This window comes from Tamandua tetradactyla, chromosome 2 (genome assembly GCF_023851605.1).
Source record: "Tamandua tetradactyla isolate mTamTet1 chromosome 2, mTamTet1.pri, whole genome shotgun sequence".
In the NCBI taxonomy this organism is placed as follows: Eukaryota; Metazoa; Chordata; class Mammalia; order Pilosa; family Myrmecophagidae; genus Tamandua; species Tamandua tetradactyla.
In genome coordinates, this window is record NC_135328.1 from 205,301,695 (window position 1) to 205,328,906 (window position 27,212).

Below are 27,212 nucleotides of genomic sequence, written 5' to 3' on the forward strand. Positions count from 1 at the left end.
TCACCTCTTTACTGTTAATAAGTACTTTTGTTCAGAATTCAGGAGAACAGCATAAAACAATGATTTTTAAAGTAAATTAGTTTCATTAATTAGGCACAATTTCCAGTTGTTTAGGAAGTAAGACTTCTGAATCAGTGTCACTTAATCAGTTCCAATCTTTTGGACATAGGCATGTCTTACACCAGTGGGTATATTCATTTCTTCAGATGGTATATAAAATGTCATACAAATGTAAATGCTATCATTTTCTTTGCTCGTCTTTTACATGGATTGCCAAGACTGAGAATTTACTCAGGGTTCATCTTTCTATTTTACAGTGCAGTCATTTTGTCCATTCCTTATAAAGTCTTGTTTCCTGCTCTGCATGATTAGGTTTGGCTAGAAGTTGCTTTTGTAACGTCTCACACCGTACTTCACATCCCTCTTTCTACTTGAGCTCTGGGATTTACTCAGAATATAGGAATGTTTTTGTTCCCTACTTTGTTCTTTTTTTGCCTTTAGAACAAGAATCCTTCGTTGCATTAGCTACTATTCCATTAATTTTATGCTGGTTGAAATGTACCGAAGAATTGCTCATAGAGCTAGGAGAGTATATACTGTACCAAGATGTAATCCTTTTCTTACCTTCTTTCTGTTTTGCTTTTCCCTGTTGCCCTCTTCTCTAATATCTGTTCTCATATCCTGGTTCTCCCTAGAAGGTAGAGCAGCCTTTCTAAACAGTGAGGTGGTCCCAGTTGTCTATTTGCTTGACTGCTTTTTTTGCAGAAATGGTCAACAAGGTGTCAGATGGAAATTTTATTTTGAGCGTTGTTTGGGAAATATTGATGCTTGACTACTTGGAAGTGGTCTGAGATCTCACAGTTCAATTTAGATAGGCCCCAATTCTAATCACTGATCATGGAACATGATGGTAAGCTCTTATTGTAAAGAGTTTTCCTTTTTTTCCCCTCTGTCTCTTTTATAAATTATTGGGGGAAAAAAAGAAGTAAATTTACATGGTTAGAACTGGCGCAAAACCTGACTGAAGAGCTGCATCTCTAAACCAGTTTTTTTGACAGCCCAGCAGAACAGTGCCAATACATTGCACAGACAACTGGAAGAGGAGGAAGGTTTTGGAACAGACTCCTGTTTACAGGTCCTTGGCTGGAAGAGGCTGGATAAAATACTGCATTGTAAGCAATATAACAAACTGTACTTCTTGCAGGCAGTGGTGCCTCTGGCACTCATTATTTTTGACCACATCCGTTTATTGGCTGATGAACAGAAATGCATTGCTTGCTTCTTCTCTGAAAGTCTGTCATAGCATGACAGTTTCTGTGCCAAGCATAATGGGGAAGAGAATAACAAATTGGGTGGATCTTATGTATTGGGTATTAGACAGGGTAATTTGGGGTTTAGATTTTTCTTAATCTAAACTTGAAGTGGAATATCCTTTTAGATAAATTTTACTTGAAAAGATACATTTCAAAACTACTTTTCCCCCCTTTGCGTTTTTTAATTGATTATGAAGGGGAAATTGCAGTTGTCAGCCATTTTTCTGTGGTCATAAACTCTTCAAATACTATCCTCTCTGCAATTTTTGCCATCTGCTCTGTTAGTGACCATTATCACTCCCATTACTAAAACCTACACATATAACATTCCATTCCATACCCCAAAACAAGTGCAAGACTAGCAGAGCCCTACTGCTCTTGCTTTTTGTTTTGGGTTTGATTTTCTTTACTTCATTTGTGATGGTGCTGGGAGGGTGAAGTTGGGGTATGAAATTTGGCAGGATTGCATTATCTTTTTACATTCCAAGTTGCCATAGTCTGGTCCCATCCATCTCACAGCTATCCCAACTGGTGAGGAGAGGTAAGCTGTTGCACTAAGGAGGGGACCCTTCCTGTGGCTTTATTGAATAGCTTAAGCTTACTCCATTCTATTTCTGCATTAATGGGCCATTGGCAATTGCACAGTTTAGGCTTTTCTGTTCTTCCCTGGACAGCTGCCTTTGCAATCCAACTGGCTTCAAATGCCCCCCGCCCCTCCAACCCTCAAGATCATCTTTGTGTCTGTATTTCTATCTGATACTTGGTACATTAGTTAAATTCATATTGTGGGAAATCCTGTTTAAAAATAAAAAGTACTGAAAAGCTTTGGTAAAATTTACCTATCTGTTCCATTTTCTTTGTTGTCCTAGAACTCTTAAATGATAGATTATTTTTAAATAGCCTTTCTAAAATAGTGAAGCTATTGAGTGCTTAATTGGGAGAAGTGGACAGTTTCACTTTTTCAGTAACCCGTAACCATTGATTATTTTTATATTTTGTGGTGCAAAGTGCCAGAGTTACATCAGTGATACACTGGCCATGCCCAGTTACCGACTGTACCCAGAAGGTGTATGAGTGAGTGGGTGGGTGGCATTAACATTGGATCCAGGTTCACAGAAGGCCGCTTTCCTTTAAATCTGTAATCCTCATCATCTTAAAACACTTTATTAAAAAAAAAGAAAGAAAGAAAAGTTTGTTTTTTTAATATGAGCCAGCAGCGACTACAGTTTGTTCTGTTGCTTACACCTACCCATAGGATTAAGACAATTGTCATTCCAAATGAAAAATTCAATAGCCAATGGTGACTAGTGCAAAATAGACTAGGGTACTTTCCCAGAGTACTTTTCGACTAACTTAATTTTATGTTGGTTTATTTTTTTAAAATATGTGTAATTTTATAAGGTTCTCCTCTTGCTCAGAGAAAGTTCCCTTTTGACTGGTACATTACAAATATATGAGGTTTCAACTTTTATTTAGAGTCTTAGAAATGGTACCTTTCTGTGGAACAGTGATAAGACAGGTACTGCTATATTCAGGTTAATTTTTTTAACATGGCCCTTCTCTCATTTTCTTAAAAAATGTCATGAAAAAATATCTCATTTCCATACCCTGCCCTCACTTTTATGCCATATGGGTATTGCCTATTCTTAAAACATGATGTCTGTAGTAGGGATATGATCTGTTTTCTTTTCACAATTAGGAAGCTGGAGATATAGGACCTCTATTTCTTTGAAGAGAAAATTTTCTTCAAGAACAGTAGCTACCATTGTCATCATTCTGCACACTCAGTTATCATGGTTAACCAAATACAGTGGCCGACCTAGTGCACTTGAAGCATATAAGTCACTGTGAGCTCATTAAGTTATGCCAGATAACTTCAAAATATGTTCAGGCATTTTTCACAACTTGAGCAATAGGTGATATTTTAGCTCCTTAAGTGGATTCTTAGTAGAACTGTCTTCAGCTATCTCATACATTTTGGCAAGTGCCCTACTGCAATTTTGTTGTAAAGTTTTTTTGTAGAATAATGTCAGGGAAATAATTCCAAATCTCTTACAAATTACTATAGCACATAACTTAAATTCTGAGTAGGAGGAATTGTTTAATTAGAATTCAGTCTGATCTAACTATAGTGATGAGCTGACAGAAGACTCCATAGGAAATAAAACAACTGAGGAAACATGTTTAACTCTTTAAATGTATTAAATAACAACCCTGTATAATTTGCATTGAAAGCTGATTTCCAAATATTTTCCTTTCACTGTTAAAAAAGATGGTTTGAGTATTGTTAATGTATTAGTGGCCAGGATATGACTTTATATACTTTAATATTTTTCCCTGTACTTTTTTAAAAAAATGCATTTGAAACCAGATTTTCCTCTGATGAAGAAGAATTTGATTTTAGACTTAGAGTATGAAAAATTGATGGGTGAAAAACTTTTTTCTTCTATTCTAAATTAGTGGAAATAAGAGTTAGAATATAAATTATCCACTTTCAAGTTCTCTGATTCTTCTGAGGAGTTAAGTTTTCTTTTGCTTTTGTTCTCAGTGTCAGATAGTAATAGGTACATATGTACAGTGTTTGGCTGTTGTCTGTAAGTAATATTTGAGAAATTTGACTTCTTTACTCTTTTTTTCTTGGGCTTGAAACAGTAGCAGCTTACTTAGTCATGTTAGAGAGTAGTATTCTTTTACCAGCTATTTGCCTTGAAATGCCTGGAATTAAACTTTACTAGTTAATTGTATTTATATGGAAATATATAATAAAAATTTATTTCTTTAACTCCAAGGGAAAAAAGGGAAGATATTAAAACTTGCATTTCATGTATGAGATGCTTTGTGTAAGAAAATTTGAATTCAGTCCTTTTACATTTCCATTTGGACATTTTGATTATCTCTTGGCTATTTCTTACAATGTAAAAGCATTTCTTATTCCTCCTAGCTATATCAGTTACATACAGAAGATTTGATTTTCAGATGCTCACTTAATATAACCACTTAGTGTTTCAAAATTTCTTTTGCCCTATTTTATTTTATTCTAATCCCCCTATCAGAGAGTATCTTGGTATACCTAATAAGTTAGTTCTTTCTCTCCCAGTAATAAATGATAAACTATTCCTAGTAGTGGTGTTAACCTGTTGAATTTTAGTACCTGTCTGTCACTGTCCTGCAGCAAAGCTTTGATTGTTTGTGTTTTTTGTTTTGTTTTGTTTTTTCTTGTGGGTTTTTTCTTTTGGCATATTGTGTGACATTTTGGTTTTTGTTGTGGTGTTTCTGACTCTTTGTGCCTTTCCTTTTGTGTTTGTTTTCCCTCCTTTCTCAGTTTGCAGCGGGGCCTCGACCTGCCCATCATCAGGTACTGTACCCTTGCCCCTTCCCTATCATCCTTAACTAATAGGTGGGGGCTTTAGTAGCTACTAACTCTTAGAATGCTGCCATCCCATGGGACAATTAAATTCATTCTCTTTAGGAGAAGCTTCAGTCTGATATTATTCAGTAATTTTTGTCCACTAATTTCACTGCATTTTTAAATTAACAAACCCATTCACTTTTATTTATGGCAGAATTTAAAAATAACAATTGTAGTTTTTCCTTTCTAAGTAAAATTGGTTTGAATTTAGAGAACCTTGAAAAATTATAGATATATTGAGTTTTCACAGATTTTCAAACAGGCAACATTCTAAGGGTTTTCTGCTAACATTCTGGATATAACTTGTATTGATCTATGTAAAATATCATTAATATTTCTAAAACCACTGAATCTCAGTTACTAATTTAGACCTAATTGAAATTGGTTAACAGTAATATGCTTTCATTTGCTAAATAGAATAATCTTTATTCTTAGGATACCTAGAAAATATTAGTTTATTGATGTTTTTTTAGATGAAGTAATTGTAAAAAGTAAAATTTCAAAATGTGAGTGCTAATATTAGGTTATTTAGCAAGAATCTACAAGAAGGGACCAAGTAGGTGAACAAAAAGACTTACATTCCCTATCCCCAAATAACTGTTTATAGACTGTTTGTATCACTTTTTTGTGCTTTAGTAGAAAGAGCTAGGTTCTCAGACTTACAGACTTGAGTTCATATTATCAGTTATACTCTATAACCAGCTAGGTTGCTTCAACAAGCCTTTTTTTTGGAGCCTTACTTTCCTCATTTGAAAAATGGGGATAAATACCCTCTACATTAGAGATAATATATGTAAGGCATCTGATACAAAGTAAACAGTCAATATGAGATAGCTGTTTTTAACATTATTGTGCAGTATAGTACAGTATAATAAAATGAGAGAAATGTTAACAGTGTTTACCTTTTGTATTAAATTTAAAAGTCTTCTTACTGGGTAAATGGATCTTCTTTAATTGTAGGCTTAATTTGTATTAGAGTGATTTAATACAAGACTATTTCTCAAAATGTTTGGAGGGTGTTAAACAAATTGTGAGATGTTAAAGGCACTTTGCAGGGACACTGGAGAGAAAAGTATATTGAAGTGAATAGTTATTCTTTGGTGTTAATCAAGGAGTAAAAATGAGGAATATTTTGTAATATTGAGAGAGAGTATTTCAGAGGGCTTTAAGAACTTGGACTTTGGCATCAACTATAAACCTAGGTTTGAATCTTCCTTATAAACTGGGTATTCTTGGACAAGTTATTTACTGCTCCCAACCTGTTTTCTCACTGTAAAATTGAGAGAGTAATAAACCCATCTCATATCTTGGAGTAAATGAGATAATGTGTATAAAGTAATTAGCAGAATGTGTGGCGCATAGTAAGAATCCAGAAAATATGATTGCTTAATATAAAAAGGTGGCCTATAGGGTTAATTATAAATTGAAAAAATTTTAGTTGTGGGTCATAGAGGCCAGGCTTAAATTTTAGTTAGGGTTCAAGCCAGAAACTCCTGACAGATAAACCTGAAGATCTCTGCTCAAGAAGCAGAGTGTAAAGAAATTATCTTTATGTGATTTTTAATTGGAAACAGAAAATTAGGAAGAAACGTTTTCTGTGCTGCTTGATATATAAAAAACCGTTTGTTCTCATGTTTATGTGTTTGTTAGATTTCAGAAATAATTTCAGACAGTTTATGGTAGACTATTAGCAGAAGGAATTAACGTGACCTTTGGCTGCAATTACTTTGAAGGATTGTCTGTGGTGTAGATTGCTGGAATGATGGGTAAATATTGAGACTAGAACGTATTGCTAAATAGCCCAGGTCCCTCCTATTAAGAGTAGCCAGACTCTTAACACTGTTAATTTGAGATTTTTTAAAAGTTCTTGATGAATATAGAAGAAGCTTAAAGGCTAAATGTTTTCTTCTACAGCTTGTTTCAGTAGCAGTGGACCTCAAATAAGAATGTTGTATTTAAGCATCTATAAATAGCTTTGGTGAAATTTTGTTTTCTTAGCTTTCTTCTGAGCTTTAAAGACATGTGATACATCTTGTCTTTCCTAAATTCCAACAGTCATGGAAAATTTCATAAATCTTTGTGATTTCATAAATCTTTGTGCTGTGTAAATTGTAGTTCATTTAGCAATCTTTAGACTCTAAATGCCAGTAGAATTCCTCCAGTGACAAAAAACAAATAAATGAAAACAATACATAACACTTCTACACTTTTTCCAAAGATCTTATATAGATGATACCATTTCCCATTTCAGAACCCCACACTGAAATCTCCTCAGATATAAAAGCAGGTAGAGATTTAAACCCTAAAAGATTCATGGAGAAAGAGAACCTCATAATGCTAAACAAAACAGAGAGATTTGCCTAGTGAAAATCAAACACTAGTAGTATACAGAGAATATACTTTTTAAGGAAAAAACATCTATATCCTGAGTTTTTTTTTTTTTTTTTCTTTTGTCCTTAAGCTTAGTTGAATTGAAGGCACACATGTTTATTTCACCTATGGCTATTTGCTTTGGCCAGATAGAATTAAATCAAGGGTTATAATTAACCGTGATGAGTAGATTTCTCACTTCTTTATTGTGTTCTTCCGCTTTGATAACTCTCTCTTTCTCAAAGAATTCCAAAAGCTTTGGATGATGTTTCCTATGATTATTGTTTCTTAAGTCCAGTAGCACATATATAGCTGTTTGTGAATGCTTTGTAACAAGGTTCCATAAACATCGCAAAGAAAAAACTATTATGATATTTATGTAATGGTAATTGCTTGTGAAAAGAAAACATTGTCATCCAGTTTAGTAATCTAGAACCTATACAATATTGTAGATAAAATGAAGTAAAGCAAATAATGAACTTTTTTAGATGGTAAATATTTTCTTTGTACTTTGTAGAATCAAGAAACTTCTACAGAATGTTTCCTGGAGGTACTTTTTGTTTAGAAGATCTTTATGTGTAACTATCTAGGGCTCTTTTTGTGTCCTTGCAAGTTTGATTAGGATTATGTTAGCCTCATCTTCTTCTGGTATTATTAGTTTTTGCCTTTGTACAGGATTTTTTAGATTACTAAGGGTATTATATTCTTTCTGAGTTTGATAATCTAAAGAGAACTTTCTGAGGAACAGTTTTCTTCAAAGATAAAATGAAAAGTCTTATGTAATTTTGTATGTGAAATAGTCTTGGCTTTAGAAATCCATCAACTATTTTTCAGTGATGTTTGGAAATCCCAAAGTAATTAGAAATGAAAAGAACAGAAATTACATTCAGAATTAAAGCAAGTCATTTGGTATATAATTTAAGATTCTTCTGTGGGCTAGTAATTTTGTGTCTTTGATCATTGAAATTTGTATACTTGGGTTTTTTGTTTTGTTTTGTTTTTTGTATGTTGTACAGTGGAAGTCACATTTCATTCTTTTCCATATGAATATCCTGTTATTGCAGCACCATTTATTGAATGTTTTTGTTTGTTTACGTTTTTGTCTTTTTTTTGTTTTGTTCTGGTGCGCATGGGCCAGGAATCAAACCTGGGTTTCCCAAGTAGCAGCTAAGAAATCTACCACTGAAGTACCATGTACCATGGTTGGGTTTTTTTTTTTTGGTATGCTGTATGGCTGGGTCACATTTCATTATTTTTCCATGTGAATATCCTGTTATTGCAGCTCTATTTGTTGAATTTTTGTTTGTTTTGTTAAGTGCATGGACCAGCAATCAAACCCGGGTCTCCCACATGGCAGGCGAGAATTCTGTCACTGAACTATCCTTGCACCCACCCACCCCTGGTTGAGGTTTTAAAGTTACTTATTTTCCTGTCCTTATTTTACCTTTTGGTTTCACAATTGAGATCAAGTATTGGTTATAGGCAGTGGCTTTTCATCATGAGAAAGATCAGAGAATTAGTATTTAAAAATGTTTATGACAAAACATTTTGCGAATTTGTTGAAATGACTTTAGTTCACATAGTGTTCACAAATGCTGGATAATATGCCATAATCAAAGCAATTGATTAATTAGAAACAAACATTAAACTTCATAAAACTTAACAGTATTTGACATCAAGGAACATATAATCTGCTGGCAGGTATTAAGCATATGCATGTTTTCCTGTTGTATTTTGGTCTGATTTTCAAAATGATTAAAAATGAAAAACTAACAGCTGTTTTATGTCATGTTGCTTTTCATTATGTCCCCTAAAGGTTTCTCTGTTCAAGTTCGTACTGCATATTTGAAGTCAAGTCTAAATATTTGATTTAAATTTATTTGTATTTTTGTAGGCAGTATCTTACATTTGAAAAGTAAAGGAAATAAAGGTTTTAAACTTACTTCTGGAGCCAGACTTGATACATCAGAGTTTAATATATAAAAATAATAAACCAGATCAAGCATGTTTGTAGTCCTGTTACCAGAACTCTTGGATTTATTGATGTAAGTTGATGCCGGCAGTTTTTTCTGGCGTCTTATCCACAAGGAGTTGTTGAGGGGCAGCATAAATAGTAAAGAAAGTATAGGTTGGGAATCTACATAATTGGGCAGCTTCACTGCATACTAACCTTGGCTTTAGCTTTCTTATCTGTAAAATGGATAAAATATGCTCATAAATAATATAATATTGGGATATTATAACAACATACCTATTTCCTAAGAGTATTATGAGAATTAAGATACCTGCCTATCACAGTGCCTGGCGTATAATTGGTCTTTTAGCAGTAAGACAATGTGCCATACCTTCTTTCCCAAGCTATTTTTTAATCTCTGACTGAAGTTTTCTAGGATACTTATTTCCTGGGCTCTATATTATGATCTGACAATATCTTCTTGCTCCTGACAGAATCCTTAGAGCTTTCTTTCCCCCATCTAACGCAGTCCTCTATGGCAGCGCTTTCTAATAGAGCTTTCTGTACTGATGGTAATGTTCCAAATCTTCACTGTTGGGTACTGTAGCCTCTAGCCACGTGTGGCTATTGAGCACTTAAAAAAAATATGGCAAGAGCAGCTGAGGAACTGAACTTCTCATCTTAATTTAAATGCCAAAATAAGGCTACTTGCTACTGAATTGGATTGCTCGGTTTTAGGGTTTACATCTCCTGATACTTAACTAAATATAAATTATATGATATTGGCCACATGCAGGGAAATACAGAAAGGTTTTAGAATAGAATAACCGTCAATATAAATTGTTGTGAGTCAGCAGAATATCTGATTGAAACCTGAGTGATATCCCATTATGTTGACTGTTTGCTCCTTGTCCCTTTGTAATTTGTCAAATAATCATAACACCACCAATTTTCTCCCAAGTATTTTAGGAACATATTTTAAGTATTGTTTTTATTGCTTTGTAACTTAATTATTCAGTAGTTTTTTCCACATGGAAGAGCTTTCTGTGATTGAATAGGATTTTTTAGTTGCTGAAAATGAATAGATGATTTTCAAAGAATTTCTTATTATTTTGTAATTTGTAGGAAATAATTCTGTTAGTCATCTTTTGATGATTTTAGAGAGCAGTCATGAAAAATGGTATATTATAATTAGTACCATCTTCAAAAAGCATTTATTACCAGTATTATTAGGGAAGAAACTGTTTAATGGTACAAAGTACTTCATCTTCAGAAGGATTTTTCCAAGAGGAAGCATTTTCTTTCAAGCTTGGGAACTGTTTCTGAGAAGGTTAGAAATCATGAGTACCCTAGTTTAGCCTCTGCTTTTTAAATGTATTGCTGCTCTTCACAGCTACCCTCAGATAAGGGCTGTCATCTTCCTCTACTATTGTTTTGCAAATGATTCTTGCATTGTCTAGGGTTCTCTCTTCTACCTAGGACTTTTCAGCAATTTTATCAGTGATCTGGCTAAATGATATATCTGTTCAATTTCCTGATTGTCATGTGGTTTTGACATTGCATGATATAACCAGAGGCCAAAAAGTATCTGGACAATCTGAAATCATGGGTTGAATTTAGCCAGATAAATTTCCAAAGGAACAAAATGCAAGATTACCTATATAGACTTCAAAATACAACTTTAATTGTACATACAGAATTGAAGAGCATAGCTTATTGACAGCTTTAAAATGGACAGGTATAAAGAAGATTTAAGGGTTTTAAAGGATTAGTGATTTAAACTCAGTACCAGGTGCTGGAATGTGGTTGACAGACGAGCCCCTTTGATTCCTGGTTTCATTAACTGAATGTAGTTGACAAAAATAAGATAGATGTATTATTCTTTCATTCATCCATACATATATACTAAGTGACTGCTGAGTACATTCTGGACAGACCCCTCCTGGATTTGTGTTCAGTCCTTGATTTTGAGCAGTCAGTGAGAGCAGATTGAGAGAAAAGAGCAAACTGGTTAGGGAATTCAAATCTGTAGCTGGAGAGACAGGGGGTAGATGGTAGTGACTGACATGAAATGAAAAATAAACAGTGGTTTTCAACATTGACAGTAATGGTGGTATTCAGATAACTTAGAGGTCTGTCACTTGGGGAGAAGAATTTAACTCAGAAGTCATTTCATGGATAGGAATGAATAGGTGACACACAATAAAATTTGGAACTGTTAAAAGGAAAGACTAATTTTTTTAAAACATATTTTATTGTGAAATGTAACATTTTATACAAAACAAATAAATTTCAAATTATAGATCAGATTTCAAAGTTTGTTATGGGTAGCTGTTCTATAATTTTAGATTTTTCCTTTAGCTACTCCGAGACACCAGAGACTAAAAAAAAAAAAAAAAATCAATGTAATGACTCAGCAGTCATACCCATTTCTTAAATTCAGTCTTCTCTGTTACAACTCCTCCTTTCCCTTTGATCCTTCTTCCTCTTTAGGGGTATCTGGACTATGCCCATTCGAACTTTCTCATGTTGGAAAGTGGTATTAACAGTATGGTTAGGGGACTGGAACTTGTTGATGTTCTTGGAAAGGCTGACGCCTCTGGGTTTCAGGACTTATCTGGGCTAGGAAACATCTGGAAATTGTAGGTTTCTGGAAAGTCACAGTACATGAAACTTTTGTAGAATCTCAGATAGAGTCCTAAGTGTTCTTTAGGGTTAACAGAAATGGTGTTAGGTGGGGTTTGGCAAACCATGGCAGTTAGTAACATCTAGCTGAAGCTTGGTAAGGGTAGCCTTCAGAGTAGCATCTCAACTCTTATTTGAACTCTTATCTTATAACCACGGATCCCTTATTTTGTTTCATTTCTTTTCCCCCTTTTAGTCAGGAAAGCATTGTTGATGCCCCTAGGCTTATCCCTTGGATGTCATACTCTTTCACCCTTCGATTTCATTGCGGAGTTGGGCCTTGAGAGAGAGAGGCCACAAGTGAGCAATAAAACAGGTTTTCTGGAAGTAACTCTTAGGTATAACTATATGTAAGCTTATCTCCTATGCTACAGAAACAAGTTTCATAAGAGCAAGCCTCAAATTCAAGAGCTTGACCTATTGACTTTGGAGTCCCTAATGTTTGAGAGAGTGTCAGGGGATTCCTAGGTTGAAAAGTTTAATAGTTTGATTTATTTCTTTCCAGTCCATCAAGGGACTTTGCCAATACTTTTTAATTATCTGCCCAACCTACACTGGGATTTATCTGGGTTTTAGATTAAGCTATATAGAATTACAAGCCCTCATTCCCATTCTGGGCTCCTTTCTAGGGTGTTTAAATGAGCTATGAACAGGTTGAGTTAGATGATATAATGCAGAAAATTTAGTTATTGGACAAAATCTCTCTTCCTTTGGAGTCTTACAGTAGGTCAAATTCTAAAATACAGACATTATCATCCTTTACCTGTATTAGTCTCTATCAGATCAGCTTCATTCTTATCTCCAATTGAAGTCTGATCTCTTTTGAGGTTTCTTTAACAGTAATTTTATGTAGCAGTGCTGACTTTGAGAGCTGTAGAACTCTGACTCTTAGTCTTAGGTGTCTCACAGGTACCAAAAGTTCCAGGGAAATACCAAGTTATACATGTATAGCACAGCATGTCAAAATCTAAAAGTAACATTTATAGCTCTGGACTAAATGTGTCTGCTACAAGAGCTTACAGTCTAGGCCCAAATTTTCTTATAAGTATTTTCTAAAAGAGACCATGCAATATTTGTTCTTTTGTTTCTGGCTTATTTTGTGCCATATAATGTCCCTAAGGTTCATTCGCCTTGTTGCATGCATCGATCCTTTATGTAGCGCACAATATTCCATCATATGTAAACATCAGTTTGCCATTCTGCTTCTCAATGTATCCCAGCCACTTCCATCCATTGGACATCAAGGATAATGTCCAAAGTAAACAGTCTATGTCTCACATTATCCTCACTTAGTTGTACAAGCATCAACTCTCAGTTTTTTTCCCACATAAAAACTCTCAGTTTTGAACAATTTTCATTGCTCCAAAGAGAAAAATAACCAGTAAACACTTGTCCTTCCCTCCCAATTATTTCCCCTTGGTATTTCTGTGGTACTGTTGATGTCTTCTTCTTAACTATAGACCATAGCATGCAATACTAGTCCCCTCCCCCTGATACCATCTCTTATTGACACTTTGTACAAGACTCATATCTTTGAGGAAGTTCATGCAATAACTTATTTATATTTGTGCTAATCGGTGGGATTCATGGCTCTACACAATGCCTAGGAAAGCTTTTATAGTGTCAGAACTTTGTTTAGCTATAAATTATATTAGTTAGGATTCTGTAGAGAAACAGAATCAACAGGAAATATTCACAATATAAAATTTATGAAAGTGTCTCATGCAACCATGGGAATGTAGAGTCCAAGATCTGTGGGGCAGACTGTGAAGCTGACGATTCCAATGGAGGGTCTGGACAAACTCCACAGGAGAGTCTCACCAGCTGAAGCTGGAAAGAGAGCTTGTGTCTTCTGAATCCTCCATAAAAGCTTCCGGTGATTAGATTAAGTATCACACGTTGCAGAAGACACTCCCCTTGGCTGATTACAAATGGAATCAACTGTGGATGTAGCCGACATGATCATGAGTTAATTCTATGAAATGTCCTCATAGCAACAGACAGGCCAGCACTTGCCCAAACAGACAAACAGGTCCCACCACTTAGCCAAGTTGACACTTGAACCTGACCAGGAAATCTACCCCTTATCAACTTGGCAGCTATACACTTCACCTTAAACCATACCTAATTTCTAGATAAAAAAAAAACAAAAAGCACACATTTTTTCTTTCACCTAACAATACTCAGCTGTCCTGCATATAACTGGAAACACATTAAATCTCTTCAGAATAGGGTGTAAGTCCTTGGGTAATAGTTATTCCTAAACTTGTTATCTTACAACTTAAATGGTATAACATCAACAAAACAGCGTTATAGTCCTCATTTCTGTAACGGATCATGTGGTCATAGTTCATATTTATCACTACCTTCTTCCACTACCCATTCCATATTCCCTTTACCCTCAGCAAGCAATTCACCTGGCTGTGGATATTTGCCTGGTGGGGTGTTCTAGTTTGATAGCCACCTGAATGCAATATACCAGAAACAGAATGGCTTTTAAAAAGAGGAATTTAATAAGTTGCTGTTCACACTTCTAAGGCCAAGAAAATGTCCCGGTTAAAAAATCTATAGAAATGTCCAATCAAAGGCATCCAGGGAAAGATACCTTGGTTCAAGAAGGCCGATGATGTTCTGGGTTTCTTTCTCAGGTAAAAGGGCACATGGCAAACACAGTCAGAGTTTCCCTCTCATCTGGAAAGGCACATGGTGAACATGGTCAGGGTTTCCCTCTCATCTGGAAGGGCACATGGCAAACATGGCATCATCTGCTAGCTTCTTCTTCTGTCTTCCTGTTTCATGAAGCTCCCCAGGAGGCATGTTCCTTCTTCATGTCCAAAGGTCACTGGCTGGTGGACTCTGCTTCTCGTGGCTATGTCATTCTGCGCTGCTCTCTCTGAATCTCTTATTCTCCAAAATGTTTCTTCTTTTATAGGATTCCAGAAACTTATCAAGACCCACCCAAATGGGTGGAGATATGTCATTACCTAATCCTGTTTAACAGCCACTCTTGATTAAATCACGTCTCCTGGGAGATGATCTGATTACAGTATCAAACAAACAGTATTGAATAGGGATTATTCTGCCTTTATGAAATGGGATTTAGATTAAAACATGGCTTTTCTAGGGGACATACATCCTTTCAAACCAGTACGTGGGGTGACCCAAACCTTCATTCCTGAAGTTTCAGAGCCATTGGTAGTTTTGCCTGGATTGGGTTGTTGCAGTTTTCTATTGATTTTAATCACAGGACATGGTAGTACTAAAAGATGCTCTAGGGGATCTCCTGTATTCCAGGAAAACTCTTCTTTACCTCCATTGTGTAGTTGCAGTCCTATTTCCCCCTGATTATCAGGGTCAGTCACCCCAGCCAATAATGTAATCCCTTTCTTGACTTGTTGATCCAAGGGCATGAGTAGCCCAAAGTGACCAGGTGGCATCCTTAGATTCAAGTTCAGTAGAGTCATTGTTGTTTCTCCTGGTGAAAGCACTCCTTGTTTTGAAGCTAAAGCCTATAGACTAGCAGAACTCAGGGTCGCAGGGACAGGGAGCAAACATTTTCATAGTGAATCACCAGGAGTAATAGCGAGTGGTGCGACTCCCATTTCCACCTCTTGGTTCCTGGACCCATGGATCCTGGCTATGGGAGAAATAGCACCATACAGTGGACACTGATTCAGAGCATATACAGCTTCCTGGAGAACATTATCCCAGCCCTTAAAGTTATTGCCACCTAGTTGGCACCATAATTGAGTTTTCAAAAGGCCATTCCACTGCTTTGTCAATACAGCTGCTTCTGGTTGATGGGGAACATGGTAAGACCAGAGAATTCCACAAGCATATGCCCATTCCTGCATTTCATTTGCTGTGAAGTGTGTTCCTTGATCAGAAGCAATGCTGTGTGGAATACCATGATGATGGATAAGGCATTCTGTAAGCCCACAGATGATAGTTTTGGCAGAAGCATCGCATGCAGGGAAAGCAAACCCATATCCAGAGTATGTGTCTTTTCCAGTTAGAACAAATCACTGCCCCTTCCATGAAGAGAGTAGTCCAGTGTAATCAACCTGCCCCCATGTAGCCAGCTGGTCACCTCGGGGCATGGTGCCATATCAGGAGCTGTGTGTGGGTCTCTGCTGCTGGCAAATCGGGCACTTAGCAGTGGCTGTTGCTGAGTGAAAGTCCATGTTGCTGAGCCCATGCATAACCTCCATCCACTTTGTTCATGAGCCATTGGGCAATGACAGGAGTTGCTGGGGAAAGAGGCTGACTGGTGTCCACACAATGGGTCACATATCCACTTGATTATTAAAACCTTCTGCTGAAGTCACCCTCTGGTGCACATTCACATGGGACACAAATATGTTCATGTATTTATCCGATTCAGAAAGGTTAATCCAAATACCTCTTCCCCAGACCTCTTTGTCACCAGTTTTCCAATTTTGGTCTTTCCAAGTCCCTGGCCATCCAGCTAAACCATTAGTAACAGTCTATGAGTCAGAATATAAATGCACCTCTGGCCAGTTCTCCTTCCAAGCAAAATGAACAACCAGGTGCACTGCTCGAAGTTCTGCCCACTGGGAGGATTTCCCCTCACCACCATCCTTCAAGGACACCCCAGAAAGGGGTTGTAGTACTGCAGCTGTCCGTTTTCGGATGGTACCTGTATATCGTGCTGAACCAGGCCTGAGTTTTCTCTTAGATTCCAGGTCAGTGGAATCTGTAAAGCAGGCCTGAGTTTTCTCTTTTTCAGTCATTTTACTGTAAGGAAGTTCCCAAGAGGCCATAGCTCTGATCTGGGAAAGAGAAGGTAATTTGGTAGGAGTAGAGACCATGGGCATTTGGGCCACTTCCTCATTACTTGTGCCTTTAGGACCTGCTCTGGCCCTATCTCGTATATACCATTTCCATTTTGTGATAGAGTGCTGCTGCACACACCCAACTTTATGGCTTGGTGGGTCAGACAACACCCAGCTCATGATAGGCAACTCAGGTCTCATGGTAACTTGGTGGCCCAAAGTTCAGCATTCAGTCTCAACTAAGGCCAGTAGCAGGCCAAATGCTGTTTCTCAAAAGAAGAGTAGTTATCTGCAGCAGATGGTAAGGCTGTGCTCCAAAATCCTCAGGGTCTGCATCTCCTATATAATCTCCATATAATCACTATAGGAGTGATTCTTCTGTACAGGCCTGACAAAGGCTCCAGACAGCATCTCTGTTTGCCACTGACACTTCCAGCACCATTGAATCTGTTGGATCATATGGTCCAAGTGGTAGAGTAGTTTGTACAGCAGCCTCAACCTATTGCAGAGCCTCCTCTTGTTCAGGTCGCCATCCAAAATTAGCAGCTTTTCTGGTCACTTGATAAATGGGCTGGAGTTGCACACCCAAGTGAGGAATATGTTGTCGCCAAAATCCAAAGAGACCAACTATGCTTTGTGCCTCTTTTTTGGCTGTAGGAGGGGCCAGATGCAGCAACTTATCCTTCATCTTAGAAGGGATATCTCGACATGCCCCACCCCACTGGACACCTAGAAATTTCACTGAGGTGTGGAAGGCCCCTGAATTTTTGTTGGATTTCTCTCCCATCCTCTGACATGCAAATGCCTTACCAGTAAGTCTAGAGTAGTTGCTACTTCTTGCTCACTAGGTCCAATCAACATGATATCATCAATATAATGGACCAGTGTGATGTCTTGTGGGAGGGAGAAATGATCAAGTTTCCTGCAGATAAGATTATGACATAGGGCTGGAGAGTTGATAAACCCCTGAGGTAGGACAGTGAAAGTATATTACTGACCTTGCCAGCTGAAAGCAAACTGTTTCTGGTGGTCCTTACTAATAGTTATTAAGAAAAAAGCATTTGCCAGATCAGTAGCTGCATACCAGGTACCAGGGGATGTATTGATTTGCTCAAGCAATGATACCACATCTGGAACAGCAGCTGCAATTGGAGTTACCACCTGGTTGAGCTTACAGTAATCCACTGTCATTCTCCAAGACCCATCTGTTTTCTGCAGAAAGGCCAAATAGGAGAGTTGAATGGGGATGAAGTGGGAATCATCATCCCTATATCCTTCAAGTCCTTAAGAGTGGCAGTAATCTCTGCAGTCCCTCTAGGAATCCAGTTTCGCTTCTGATTTGCTATTTTGCTATGTAGGGTCAGTTCTAGTGGCTTCCACTTGGCCTTTCTCCCCATAATAGCCCTTACTGCACAAGTTAGAGAGCCAGTGTGGGGAGTTTGCCAGTTGCTCAGTATGTCTATTTCAATCATCCATTCTGGAACTGGGGTAAAAACTACTGAATTGGTTCAGGGGCCCACTGGACCCACTGTGAGATGGAACTGAGCTAAAACTCCATTGATCACCTGGCCTCCATAAGCCCCCATTCTGACTGGTGGACCAGAGTGATGTTTTGGGTCCTCTGGAATTAATGTCACTTCTGAACCAGTGTCTAATAATCCCTGAAATATCTGATCATTTGCTTTTCTCCAATGCACAGTTACCCTTTTAAAAGGTGGCCAGTCTCCTTGGGGAAGGCTTGGAGGAAGATTAACAGTATAAATTTTTGGCAGTGTAACAGGGTTCTCCCCCAAAGGAACCTGGCCTCCCTTTCACTGTAAAGTGTCTCAGGTCTGGAAATTGAATAAGGGGCCATGACCCTGTTTTTGTGATTTGGTTTAGACTGCTCTTCACTTGACCTAGAACTCTTTTGTTTATACAGCTCAAGGAAGAATTTAGTAGGCTGCCCATCTATTGTATTTCTAGGTCCCCGACGATTTAGTAGCCAGTGCCACAAATCTCTGTGAGTCAGATTACTTTGACTCCTGCTCTGAGTTAGCTGTCTATTATAAGAGCCATGTCCACCCTGTCTTTAGCGATTAAGTGCTTCTGCCAACTCAGGATCCAGTCATCCCCATTGTGTTTAAGGATTCCAGCTCAGTGACAGCAGTTCCCACAGTAATATCTGACCTACAGAGAAGTAAAACTACAGAGCTCTTCAGGGATGATGGCACTAATCTCACAAATTTATTTCTCTGTTCTGGTAAAAGATGCATCCTCCCAACATTCCTGGGGTGTAAGAGCAGGCTTTGCCTGATAAATCCATTCTAATTTTCCAGTCTCTAAGCCTCTGGATCCCCTCATCTACTTTATACCAGGACAGTTGTGGCATTTCAACCTCAGCTAATGTCAAGCATCTTTTGATCCATGTGTCAACCAACCATCCAGACAAACTGTTAATACCTTTTCTAACCCCTCAAGCTATAACATTGAATGCAGAATCTCTGCTTAGTTGGCCCATATCAGTAAATTCAGCCAGATCCAGCCTTATATTCCTTCCACTATTATCCCATACCCTTAACATCCGTTGCCACACATATTCCCCTGATTTTTGTCTATATAAATTGGAAAACACACAGTTCTTTTGTAGTATAACATACCTTCTTACGTGTAATACTTTGTACCCCACCTTTAGGGGTCTTTTGGGATTTTAGTCTAGTTACAGGTCTGAAAGAAATGAAGGGTGGTGGGGGTATGTCATGAAAAGAATTAGAAATATCTTCTAAGCCATTTGCTTCAGGGCATTCATTTGCAATTTCATCTGGTGAAGCAGGATTAATCACTCTAGGGCTAATCCCTTCAGGAGGAGGTTAGGTGGTCAACTCCTCAAGGCAGGCTAGAGGTAGGGCAGCTATGTCCTCAGGGCAGACTGTTACAGGGTTATCTTGAGAAGACTCAGTATAACCTAGGGTTTCAACCTCGCCCCTGACATCATTATAAATCCATATGTTGCCATCCCATTTTTTCAGGGTCCCACTCCTTTCTAATCAATGCCCTCACTTTAATGGCAGACAGCATTCAAGGTTGAAATTTCAATTTATGTTGTAAATTACTATTCTAACAGTAAGATTCTGAGTCTGATTTTCAGAGATTGCAAGTCTACAGCTACAGGAAATAAGATGTTCCTTCAGGAGACTCATAGAAACTTCTACATCTGTCAGATGGAGCTTTAGCTTCTTGTTTGAAGCCTTAAGCCCATCACTTTCACTCATTAATGTATCCAGTGTCTCTAACAGCAACCAGCCCACATCTCTATTCCTCCTGTTTCCACAAAACTATGTAAAGTTGTCAGTAACATCATCCCTTTGTACAAGCGAAGCATTGGAAGAATCAGATGGTGATATTTGACTATCTCGTTTGCCAACTCACTCCATGGATTGGCAGTATCATTCTGATTACGGGAATCAGAGTCCTTAGTGCCTTTGAGTCCTGTCAGAGTAGAAAACCATTCATAAAAACCCATTTTTGAGATTCTGTTTCTTAAGACCCCACTCCTGGTACCAAGTTGTATTAGTTAGGGTTCTCTTGAGAAACAGAATCAACAAGAAATATTCATAAACATTAAATTCATAAAATATCTCACATATCTCACATAACTATGGGAATGTAGAGTCCAAAATCTGTAGGGCAGGCTGTGAAGCTGACGATTCCAGTGGAGTGTCTGAATGAACTCCACAGCACATGCTCATTGGCCGAACTAGGAAGAGAGCCTGTCTCTTCTGAATCCTCCTTTAAAGACTTTCACTGATTAGATTAAACATCACTCATTGCAGGAGACATGCCCTTTGGGTGATTACAAATGAAATCAGCTGTGGATGCAGCCAATGTGATCATTAGTTAATTCTATGAAATGTCTTCATAGCAACAGACAGGCCAGCACTTGCCCAACCAGACATATGGTACCACCACTTGGCCAAATTGACACAAGACCCTGACCATGGCAAAATAGAGCTGTCTGGAGTTGTTGAAGTTTCATAACCACAAGAGCATGTTGTAGAAGTGATTCAAACTTTAGTTAAATGTTTAGAGTAAATGGCCTGTATTTTTCTTTCATGCAGGAGACAGTTAGATTCTTTTATTGATTATTCATCATCAGCTGAGAAGAAAAGAAATTTAAAAGGATTGCAAGCCATTTTGGAAAGCCTATTCACACATTCTGTTCAATAACATGTGGTTTGCTGCAGTGTTCACTCATCTGAGAATTAGAATTTCTTGTCTTGCTATTAAATGTTGATATTAAATGCAAATTCTGCATTTGCAATTGAATGGTTATGAAGGCATGCAAAAAGAGTACTTATATCTTTATTTATTTGCATTGCAGCCTATTATAGCTTTACTAGTCCTGTGGATGTTAGGACATCTATTGTTGTTAGTCTGTACATGTTTGTACATGTCTATAACTATGTACATGTGTGATGGTGTACTTTTGAGGGGATAGATAAGCTCCAGTTGCATGTACTTAAAAAATTTTACTGCAGTGCTGTTGAACAAAAGTAGGGTGTAAAATGATGCTCCAATGATAAAATTAGCATGAACAAGTTTCATTTAGTATAAGGGATATGGAGATTTGTAGTCATATAGGTAGAAGACATTTGTTTTCCTAAGTGATAACTATGAATTTTGTGAATTAATTGATGAGACATTTTCTTAGCAGAAATCAGTTTTGAGGTTATGGGATATACCACTATTAGGCAGTAGGATAAATGTCTCACCAAATTCCTTTAGCCTTTGTAAAGAAAGGTTTTCTTCTGACTAATAGATACTTGCTTGAAAATAAAGCGTGCATACCTAGAACCTCACTATGTTTAAATTTACAGATGATGGAGCTTGAGTAAGTTACCTAATCTCTGTCCTTTAATTTCTTCATATAACAAATGAAGTTTTTAATAATAGTACCTGCCTCAAAAGAAAAATATTTATTTCCATCTTTTTTCTATCTCAGAACTTATTTTTGGAAGCATAACTATGACATTTAGATTGTCTCTCTATTTTCTTTTGGACACTGTAAAAATAAGTTCCTCATTTCTTCGATTTGATTTTAAGCTAGGATATAAAGTATCTCTTATTCACCATTTAATCTGACCCCTTTATTACTTAGCCAAATGTCTTGAATAGTTTAATCACTCAGTAAAAATGAGTCAAGTTTTATTTAATTACAATCTTATATTTTTATAAATATCTTCTCTACTCCCATTATTTTTTCACTTACGACTTGTGAAATGCGCAACCCTCTGAGTAGATCACGAAATATTGTGAAGGCCCTATGGCACATTTCTGTCCATACGTTCTTCCTATATGCCACAATTCAGTAAAATATTCTTTTAAATTGTATGAAAAATAGTATCTGTTTTCAAAAGTTTGTCATGAGGATGAGTCAGTACATATAGAGTTGTACCTGATCGCTAGTAAGTGCTATATAAGTCTTCAATATCGTTACTTAAGGGACTCATATAAATACATTCTGCTGAGCTTCAAAGCTGAATCTTAGTTTAAAAAAATATATCATATGCCAATATAACCACAAACTTTTATTGCTTCACTAAAAACAGTGAATGTTTGTTTCTGTTTCAACACCAGTAAGACAACCAGTTTTATAATACTTAGAAATCTCCTTGAATAAGAGACCTTCAGTTTTTCTATACAGGCTGGTTAAAAATCCCAGCAGAACAGTTGGAAAATAATGGTGTTTCCGTTTTTAAGCTGTTGGAATGCAATATACCAGAAATGGAATGGCTTTTAAAAAGTTGCAGGTTTATAGTTCTAAGGCCATCAACATGTCCATACTAAAGCATCCAGGGAAAGATACCTTGATTCAAGAAAGGCTGATGGGTCCAGAAACCTTTGTCAGCTGGTTGGAATGTGGAAAGTCAGCTAGCTTTATCTCCTGGCTTCTCATTTTATAAGGATTCCCCTGTGGGTGCTCTCCTTCTGCATCTCCAGAGATCTCTGGCTGACTGTGCTCTCTCAGCTGTAAAGCTTTTTCTGAAATAGATCCCTCTTAAAGGGTCTAGTAGGCAACCCTACCTTGAATAGGTCTAGACAAATCTCCATGGAAATCATCTAATCAAAAGTCACCACCCACAATTAGGTGGATCACATTTCCATGGGAACAATCAAAAAGCTCCCACCCAGTGATATTAAATGAAGATTAAGGGGTATGGCTTTTCTAGGGTACATAATAGCTTCAAACTGGTGCAAGTGGTAAGAAAAGCACTCACGTATTTAAACTGTTAAATTGTGGGACATCTTTCCTGTATAAAAGCTTATATAGTTTTCCTACTCTGCGTAAGTTGATGGCTTAGGGTCCTTTCTTATTGTATGTGGGCAATATTTAAATCTTTTGACTTAATTTGATGATAATATAACCATAGTAGATCATCACCTGTGCCCAGTTGATATGCTCCTTGTCTTGGTTGCCCTCTGGAGTTGATGGAAACAGATTCTATACTATTAATCTTATCTACTTGTGTCTGACACCTAGTAGTGCCAAATAAATTGAACAGGTGAATGGCCTTCTCCTTGTTCTGTAATATTTTTGTGGTTCCCAATATATTAACCAAGGAAAAAAAAATGCTTCTCTTCATTCCTGAAAGGTGTTTACAACTCATATACATTGATTTATAATAGATATTCTCTGCTGTGTAGTAAGAGAAATGCAGTCTGGTAATGAAAAGTTTACTAGTTAAGTGTTCCTGATTGCAGCCAACAGATTCTTGGGTCTGTCACCAAAACTGTGTCAGTGGAGATAACTTGAAGACTATTGCTGCAGTCGTATCTCAGCTCAAGTTCCTTTGCTACCAGCTTTGTCTCCTGTGCTTTCTTGTCATCTCTGTCAGCTACTCTCTATGGCCTTCTGGTCCCCCCATTCACTCTAGTCTCCTGCTATATCTTTCTGTCTGTTGCTTTTTTATGACAACCTCTTTTATGACTTTCTTTGTCCTGGGGTCTGAAAGCTGAATGGAGATGAGCCTTGGGCACTGGGTCCCAGTTCTTCCACTTGAGTCCGTGATGAAAAAGTACTTCTTATACCACCTGTGGGTAATTTGATGTTTAAGAGTAGCACAGGATACAGCTTGGATGGTCCCAAAGGTCAGAACTCAACCTTGCTTTTATTTGGACTAATAGCAACTCTTGTGGAGTTGTGAAACAATTCGGGAGAGATTGGAGCTAGGTCACATTTTTACGGTTTTTATTTTAAAGCGTTAAGTGACTTATATTCCTGGTTCGTTGAAAACACATTTCTATCACAAAGAGTTTAATATAAGTTGAAAATTTTTAGTTACTTCTCAGAATTTTTGTGAACTTAACAGTGACGAATGGCGCTTATATTATTAGCTCTTATCTGCATTCAAGATGAAGAGTAGATCACAGAGAATCTGAATAACTAATACCAAATTACATAATGGGTGTGCATGAGAACCAAGAATAGGAATCAGTGGTCCCAGTTGTATTTGAACCACCAAGCAGACACTTCCTTTCAAGCTGTTATAACTTGTGGCTACTATTAGAAGATTTTTGCCAATGGATTTATTTATTTTTAATTAAATGTGGTTTGATTCTTTGATTCTCCGTATCCTTGAACTCTCTAGTGGAGGATTATCGTTCTGATTTTTTATTTTCTAGTCTTCTTTTTAGCTTCTCTTAATGTTACTAATTAGTAAGATACTATTGTTGAGCTGCATGCTATGTGCCACCCCTTCCTACTGATCTGTAAGCTGTTCCATTGGCTTTCTTTCTGTTTCCTGCTGCTTTCTTGCTTCATAATTGAAGGGAGGATTCAGACCCATCCAGGTAATAAATTACTGGTTCTGCATGGCCTCTTTATTACTCTATCCCTGATTATTATTACAGTGAAATTCATTGTTTGTTGTTGAATAGATAACATTCATATTTGAAATTCACTATTGGTATATTGTTTCCAGGCTTTTAAGCCTGCAATGAGAACCATTAATGACCACAGGTGCTGGTTGCCTTCTACTTAGGCTTTTGAGTTTTGAGTTTTGCTCATTCCAGGCTATTCCTAGGCCTGTCTAGATTTTCCACTTTTATTGCAAACTGTTATAGAAAGGAAAATAGGCCTCAGTTTAGTAAAGGTTAGCCACTTTTTTGAAAAGGAAGGCACCTGACAATCCTAGAGATAGTTTTAGTTCAGTTTGACCTTGTTGAGCTGGGATGAAAATTATGTCCAGAGAGATTTCTTGTCCTTAGTATTTTATAAATGACTTGAATGATTGGCTTTGAGTGAGGACTGTTAATTTTTAATAAGTTGATAATGAACCACCTATTCTTTATGAAAAAGTTGATGCTTTTATATTACACAGTAACTTTGAGGGATACCAGTGCCCCTTTTACTGTATTTTATCATACATTTTAAAAATGATATGGTAATTTTTATTTTAAAAATTGCTAAGACTTTAATTTAAAATAAACTAACTACTCTTGATCAAATTTGACCTAATGTGGAACCCAGTCATAGGAACTTGCATCTCTTTTCATTTATATTGTATTTCTAATTCAAGTTTATCAGATTTTTATTAGTAGAAAAAAAAGGAAAGCTCAGGAAAGTAAAATTTTATATTCCCCTTTGCAAAAACAAATAAATACATTTTTTCTCCCCCTTCCCAGTTTTTCCAGAGGCCTCAAATACAGCCTCCTAGAGCTACCATCCCGAACAGCACTCCTTCCATTCGTCCTGGTGCACAGACACCCACAGCAGTGTACCAGGCCAATCAGCACATCATGATGGTAAACCATCTGCCCATGCCGTACCCAGTGCCCCAGGGTCCACAGTACTGTATTCCACAGGTAAAGTATGAGGCAAGTGTGGCTCAGGAAAAGAGTGAGAATCAACCCATTCTCAGTAGAAGGAGCAGGGTGGGTGATGGCACTGGTTTTTGATGGTTTGTGAACTTTTTTGTTGGTTTTAAGTTTAACAACTTCCATAATATTTTAAGGAGATGTTTCTACTTCTCTTTACTTAGAATTTTCTGAAGTGATAAAGTGTTTTTATCTTATAGACTTTCCCCATCCCTCCCGGGCAACCTACTGCTTTGAAATGGATCTGTATGCTATTCCTGTGATATAATTTAATGTCATTGGAAGCTACCAGTTTGAACTCTTTACAATGAACTGGTGTTTGCCTGTGTACTGATATGCTATATGGCTTTCCTAAGGCACACCTTTCTCTTCATCCTCACTGCATCTTGATGGCAAGCAAGCATTTTTAAATGCCTTTAACCAAGTAGTTTCACTTCTTTTACATGATTCTCATACACATTTAACTTTATTTTGCCATACTAAGCTGCATTCCTATTACTCTTTAAATGTCTATATTATTCATTAAATGCCTATACTTTTTTTCTTCTAGTATCGACATAGTGGCCCTCCTTATGTTGGGCCTCCACAACAGTATCCAGTTCAGCCACCAGGCCCAGGTCCTTTTTATCCTGGACCAGGACCTGGAGACTTCCCCAATGCTTATGGTAAGTAGAAAAATTCAAGCCATCTGCTGGATGGTTTTATCGATTTCATTTTGTTTTTTTGGTGGGTCAGTTTGGACAATGCTATTTAGAAGTGGGAAGGATTTTTTAAAATGTTGCAATTCTGATCTGCTTAAAAAGCAAAGAGAGTTGCTATCTCTAAAAAAAGTTGCTTGTGAGGAAAGAAATGTATTTAGATAATGACATCTTCTTAAGAAGATAGTATTCAGTTGGAAAGAACCCATGTCTGAGTTCAGACATCTGCTACCAGCTCACTGCTACCTAAATGTTTACTACATTTTTGCTCATGACATAAATTTGTTATCTCCCTTTCATGATTTCATTTAGCCAAGCGTTTATTCACCATCTAATATCTTAGAGATTTTGCTTATTTTTGTTAATGTCTCTCCCTTCCTGCCTCCCCACATATAATATGTACTAAGGCAGGGATTTTTATTTGTTTTGTTTCCTGCTATGTCCCCAGCAACTAGAATGTTGACTGGCAGGCACTTGGTGAATATATACTGAATGATTAAATATAACTCAGTAAATCTTTAATTCCTTATCTACAAAACAGTGATAAGATCTCAGTCATGGAAAGATTTTGAAGATTAGTTCAAATGAAGATGCCTTAAAAATTTTAAATGTTTTTAATGTAGAGAGAAACAAGGGCCAAGGTTATATTTGGTGTGTGAGTCAATACTGGGCTAAGAAGTGATGAAAATTATTTTATTAGATAAATTTCTACCACATACTACACTTGTTATATTCCATGGATAGCAAATTATAATTGATAAAATCAGCAAATATTAGAAAAATTAAGCTTTACGATTGAGTAAAGGAATACTAGAAAAATTAAGCTTTAAGATTGAATAAGCATTGATCTCTTTCACTACCATCAAAGACATATTAAAATTTTAGCTTGTTCTTTGAAGATTGCAATCTAATTTAGATAAACATGTATCCATTAACCCATTTTCTAGCATTGGGATTTAGTGACTCGGTTAAGAACCTTTATAGCAGATTTGGACTGGTATTAGAATCACCCAAGAAAAATTTTCTTCAGTTTTGAGAAATGGGCAAAGCAACCAATTGTTACTTGGTTTTACAAATTCTTTTAGAGAAGAGAAAAGCTTACTGGTATCTTGGTTAGTATTGCCTTGTGAA

General features: G+C 37.0%; 1 protein-coding gene across 18 annotated transcripts in view; it reads left to right on the forward strand.

Moving 5' to 3' along the window:
• EIF4G3 (eukaryotic translation initiation factor 4 gamma 3) overlaps positions 1-27,212 on the forward strand; it is a 373,254-nt gene that overhangs the window by 139,958 nt on the left and 206,084 nt on the right. For 7 of the 18 annotated variants that reach the window (XM_077150955.1, XM_077150957.1, XM_077150961.1 and 4 more), the window contains exons 5-8: positions 1,059-1,172; positions 4,636-4,668; positions 25,192-25,383; positions 25,934-26,048. In XM_077150955.1, coding sequence (XP_077007070.1) covers positions 1,059-1,172; positions 4,636-4,668; positions 25,192-25,383; positions 25,934-26,048 — 454 coding nt within the window. The remainder of the gene's footprint in view (positions 1-1,058; positions 1,173-4,635; positions 4,669-25,191; positions 25,384-25,933; positions 26,049-27,212) is intronic. The other 11 variants (XM_077150973.1, XM_077150959.1, XM_077150958.1 and 8 more) reach the window with 5 other exon arrangements.